The 5,808-nt window shown below is 37.8% G+C and overlaps 1 protein-coding gene across 1 annotated transcript; it reads left to right on the forward strand.

The window, feature by feature from the left end:
* The first annotated feature begins 4,352 nt into the window (after window positions 1-4,352).
* LOC121779564 lies at window positions 4,353-5,422 on the forward strand. Its single transcript, XM_042176911.1, has 2 exons — window positions 4,353-4,403; window positions 4,898-5,422. Exons 1-2 carry the CDS (start codon window positions 4,401-4,403, stop codon window positions 5,363-5,365), a joined length of 471 nt encoding a protein of 156 aa, XP_042032845.1. The 5' UTR covers window positions 4,353-4,400; the 3' UTR covers window positions 5,366-5,422.
* The last annotated feature ends 386 nt before the right edge of the window (window positions 5,423-5,808 follow it).

The following is a 5,808-nucleotide window of genomic DNA, read 5'->3' on the forward strand; positions in this document are numbered from 1 at the left end:
TTCAAGTGGAGCAATTCACGGTAATCTCAACAACTATTCATTCAAGCATTAAAACCCTAGCTAGTTTATTTTGACACTCAACCAAAGATATCCATAGGGCTTTTCTTGCAATTTGAGAGTCTGATTCCAAATGAAGTCCATCCCTATTTCACATGACCCTCATGTTAATCCAATATGATACGAGTATATTTTAATAAATATCTTCCATATCTCTATTATTATATTATCATATCTTTTCCATATCGTTATTATCTTATTCACCAAGTTAGGTTATCCATAGGAGTATTATAAATAGGACTATTGTTATTCTCATTATTCAATCAATGAAATCATAATTATTGTCTTTTATCTTTATTTAGTTTTTCCGTTTAGAATTTCCGATTGTCGACAGAGCACGGTTTCTCTGCGACTTTCTTTATCTTTTTTTACTTGATAAGGGACTTTGCCTTATCAACTGGTGCTTTCATTCGGTTCTCATCCTCTAATTACGTCATGATGTCACGCAACTATGCCGATTATCAGTCCGGACAGCTAGTTTGCACAGATTGGCAGCAGCCGTATCAATTCTACGCTGCCCAACAGCCTCCCACTCATAACCAATACGTCGCTGCTCGCTCATGGCAGCAGGACCGTGCCTCCTTCGACCAGCTGGACAGGTACCCTCCGCAGCTAGACCCAGACCCGCCCGACTCCGTGGATTGGGGGCAGCCATACCATCCCTACTACCAGAGCACGGCCGCTGCACGTCAGCCTCACGCGTATCAGCCGCAAACGCAGACCTTTATCACACCCTTCGGACAGCAAATTTCCATCGACATGGACCAAATCGTCCACCAACGAAATCCTGACGCCGGGTATCACCAAGATCAGCCGGAGTACCAGCCCCCACGCACTCCGTCTCATTGTTCAGATTTTTATGGACAACGTCAGACTCATCACGAAGGATATCATCCATGGCAGCCGAGTTACCATTTGGCCGGACAGCCACTGCAATTCGACCAATCACTGAGTCACCCCACAGCGCCGCTCCCTGCCTCTGTCCCGCCACAATCCGGCTACACACATCTGCCTCTACAGGATAGAAAGTTTACTGATTCAGAGCAGCAACGTGATCTCCCCAATAATCCTGACCTCATGGCTCGATCGTTCTCCCCTGCCCAACTAGCCGCCATAAACGATTACAACGAGAAGTTACGTGTGTATAGATTGGACCAAGCCGCCCTGCTCGCCCGTTTGACCGCTTGGTTTGAGGAGAACACTGATGATGAAAATATAACTGAGGAGAACATTGATAACACTTTCACGATGGTATTGAGTGCGGATGTTCCCAAAGACATTCAAGATGTTCCCAACAACATCACCGATGTTTCCATCAAGTCATTGGATGCGGCGTCAGACTTTCAGAAAGATTTGGAGGAGCAACGCGTAACAGATGAGAAGAAGGGTCATTTCATGGGTGATAGAAATCAGATTCTGTCCGAGTCCGACCAGTTTTCAGCTCCGGCGAATGCGTCTCCGTCCATTGTTACGGATCCTAAGGCGGCGCAGTCTAGGGTTTCTTTGGCTAATCACAAAGCTAAGGCCCTCCTTAGCAAGAATCTGGTCGCAATCTTGGATGAAGGGGGAGGTGAGATGAATGCCGAAAATTTTGGAAACCTTGACTGCTCCAAAACGTCATATTTGCAAATTCAATATGAAGAAGGAAGGTTTGACTACCACAGATTGCATGCAGCGGAAAATAAGGGAAGGATTGTTGCTTCAGCGGAGGAGCGGATTCTAATTCAAATTTGAGCACTCCTTCTTCTTCATGCATTATTCTCGAAAATGATAAGGATCAATCTTTTGCGTTTGACCCAGGAGGATTACTCGATGCTCATCGTTGCTCCATGGTTCCCACCTTGAGGACAAGGTGTATTTCAACCGTGGGGGAGTTGATACGAGTATATCTTAATAAATATCTCCCATATCTCTATTATTATATTATCATATCTTTTCCATATCGTTATTATCTTATTCACCAAGTTAGGTTATCCATAGGAGTATTATAAATAGGACTATTGTTATTCTCATTATTCAATCAATGAAATCATAATTATTGTCTTTTATCTTTATTTAGTTTTTCCGTTTAGAATTTCCGATTGTCGACAGAGCACGGTTTCTCTGCGACTTTCTTTATCTTTTTTTACTTGATAAGTGTCTTTGCCTTATCATATTCACATAAATACATATTTACTGGAATTCGTGACCTTTTAATTTATAGCAAAATAAAGGTGTAATATTTACTTAATAACTTATCGTTACCTAGAGCACAAACATATATATAGGAGTTGTTTTGAAATCAAACTTGTCCAACAAATTTATTCACGAGCCAATCGGCCGAGTATTGTTAAACTCAAATCAAAGCTTCACTTACTTATATTATGTAGTTAACGAGCTTCACTAAACAAGTTTTAACAAATTTACAAAGCCGGTATATATAAAGTTGGTCGCATTAACAAATTTAAACAGAAATATACATATATTGTTGTCAATGAGTTCTGTATATAACTAATCAAGGCAATGATTTGGGCTAGTATTGTGATACGAGTATATCTTAATAAATATCTCTCATATCTCTATTATTATATTATCATATCTTTTCCATATCGTTATTATCTTATTCACCAAGTTAGGTTATCCATAGGAGTATTATAAATAGGACTATTGTTATTCTCATTATTCAATCAATGAAATCATAATTATTGTCTTTTATCTTTATTTAGTTTTTCCGTTTAGAATTTCCGATTGTCGACAGAGCACGGTTTCTCTGCGACTTTCTTTATCTTTTTTTACTTGATAAGGGTCTTTGCCTTATCAACTGGTGCTTTCATTGAGAGCCCAAACGGCTCGGAGTGGTGGCCGGGCAACGAACTCGCCGTGACCAACGAGTGTGTTTGGGACCGCTCGGAGTGGTGACCCACGGAGTGGTGGCCGGGCAAAGAATCCGCCGTGACCAACGTGGCCGTGACCAACGAGAACTCGGAGTGGTGGCCCACGGAGTGGTGGCCTGGCAAAGAACCAGCCGTGACCAACGTGGCCGTGACCAACGAGGACGTTGGCCCTTAAAGGAGGGTCGAATGTTACGGACTCAATTCCCACATCGGTTGTGAGAACAACTGATGTGGTGTATATAGACTAAATGGGCTCTCTCTCCTAACAGGCTAGTCTTTTGGGATGAGTTCTCCTGTTTGGTCTGTATCAATTGGTGCTTGGTGTTTCAGAATATATAAATCAATTTAATTTTAAAAGAAAATAATGAACATTTTAATTTTGAGAAAGCAATAAATTGTTTAGACTTGTTGGAGTTCATATAAGTCTTGAAGTGTTCAATAAAAAAAGTTTGAGCTTAAATTAGAGAGTGAAGACTTGGAAATAATCAACTTTGAACTAAATTATACTCTTAAGTAATCCACAATTGGACGTAACAAAGAAAAGTCGCAAATATTACATACTAATGTTGAAATTTCAACAAAATTTAAACTCTGTATCTAACTTTGTCAACTTAGTTGTGCATTAAATCAAAAGATTTAGGGTTTAGTATCTAAGATTCAGGAGTCTAAGCATATACTCCCTCATGTCTCATTAGAAATGAAACATTTATTTTTCGTCACAAGATTTTATATAGTGTTGTTTTGTGAGATTATTGAGAAGATAATAAAGTAAGAGAAATGAAAAAGTAGAGATGATGTTGTTTCCATTTTAGGAAACGTTTCATTTTTTATGGGACAATCCAAAAAGGAAAACGTTTCATTTTTAAATGGATAGAGGGAGTTTATACTACTTGTATAGTGCTACAGTATTATACACACACTGTTAACGTCGGAATTGCTTCCAATGGTATTAACGCCGAAAAATACTCCACAACTATTAACAGTGATTTGAGCCCCCTAACGTCGAAACCCACGCTACGTCACTGCACACACATCCCTTCATTAAACAATTAAACATTCACCAACTTGTCTGAGCTAGCATTTCATGATTCATCACACCCTACGACACGTAAATATCTAAAGCAAATTGCAAGTTGCAATGTAGATTCATTAATGGCTATGGCACTATGCCAAGAAAGCAACTCTTATCCGCTCAAATACACAGACTTTAACCTGTAAAGGGCCCTATCTTGGAATAGGAAAAGTAACTCAAATTTGAAAGCAATGTTGGTATCTCATGTTTCTTCTGTTGATGATCATCAACTATCCCTTTCTTCATCACCATCTCATTGTTCCACCATCCTTCACCCACTATATATACCACAATTCCACCATTTCCCCCTTCTATAATTTTTTTATTCTCCTCAAAGAGAGATGCTAGTGAGACCTCAAGAAGAAGAAGAACAAGAAGAAAGCAGTATTCTTCCAATCATGGTATGCAACCCTAGCTTCACTTCGTCAATATATGTATGTTTATATTAGAACTTTCTTGTTGTGACAAGATTCAATAATTTGTTCATTCAGTGCAATAAATTATTGAACAACGCGTATAATTTATTACATTGAATGTATAAGTTAGTTCAGTTCTCACAATAACAAGATGTTTATCCTTCCTATGTTAGTAGTACATATATAGATAGATTTTTGATCAAATGAGAATCACAGTAAAATGAGAATTGAGAACCACATAAGTTCGTTGATCCATTAATATCACTTGGCATCATAAAACATATCAGTTGCTGAATTTAAATATCACAAAACCCTAACGATATCTATGAACGAACTAATATTGAGTCACAAATTGATATATTCTGTGATGCCAACTGATATGAATGGATCAATGAACTAATATGGTTCTCAGTTATCATTTTAATGGAAGGCTTAGTGGAATTGTAACCTATATTGATAAAATCATATTATACTTGCAGAGCGATCATCAATATCTACGAAAAACGGTATCGGACGTGACAAATGAAATGAACAAAATAGGCAAAGAATTGGAGACCATTGCGGAAATGGAAGAAACAATGATCTTGCAAGCCGAATGTGAGTGTTGTGACCTCAAAGAAGACTACACAAAGGAGTATATAACTCGAATCCGGACCTCGTTTTCAGGTAAATGGGTTTGCGGGCTTTGCACAGAAGCGGTGAAGGAGAGATTACGGCGTTGCCCCATAGCAATGGAAGATGCCATAATCAATCATAAAAAGTTTGTGCAAGATTTCAATACTACAACTAGGGTTAATCCCAAGTTGTCAATGGCATGGATGATGAGGGATATTGCCAAGAGAAATTGCTCCAAGAGAAATAATTTATCAGGTGGGATAAAAATTATCAGGACGTCTAGCTGTGCTGGAAGGATTGATTATAACTCGGAGCAGGAGCAGGAGCATTAGATTTTAGAAATGGATTTTGTTAAGCTTATGATATATGTATGGTTGTTCTGGAATATATCAAATATTTTATTGGATACATGAACAATAGTATAGTTATTGCTATTGTAAATCATTTGAAATATTGTCTGTGAAATTTATAGAAATCCTAAAAAACCCTAATTTCTATAGATTGCAATTTATTATCAAAATCAAAGTTTTACTGTGAAAACAATTATGAGATCTAGAAACCCTAAAAACTAAAAAGGAAATAAAAAGAAATTACGGAAATTAAAATATAATTTGAAAAAAATAAAAATGATCTTTTGCCTCTTAAAACAATCTCTGTTGGCTAAATTCCATCATATGCATGTTCGATTTCTCATCCCTTTTCGAAAGTCTCTGGTAATTTTGTCATTCTGAAGCTGCGACTTTTCAACTTCATAGGCTATAACTACATTAGGTTT

The sequence above is a fragment of the Salvia splendens genome, chromosome 19 (assembly GCF_004379255.2).
Source record: "Salvia splendens isolate huo1 chromosome 19, SspV2, whole genome shotgun sequence".
NCBI lineage: Eukaryota > Viridiplantae > Streptophyta > Magnoliopsida > Lamiales > Lamiaceae > Salvia > Salvia splendens.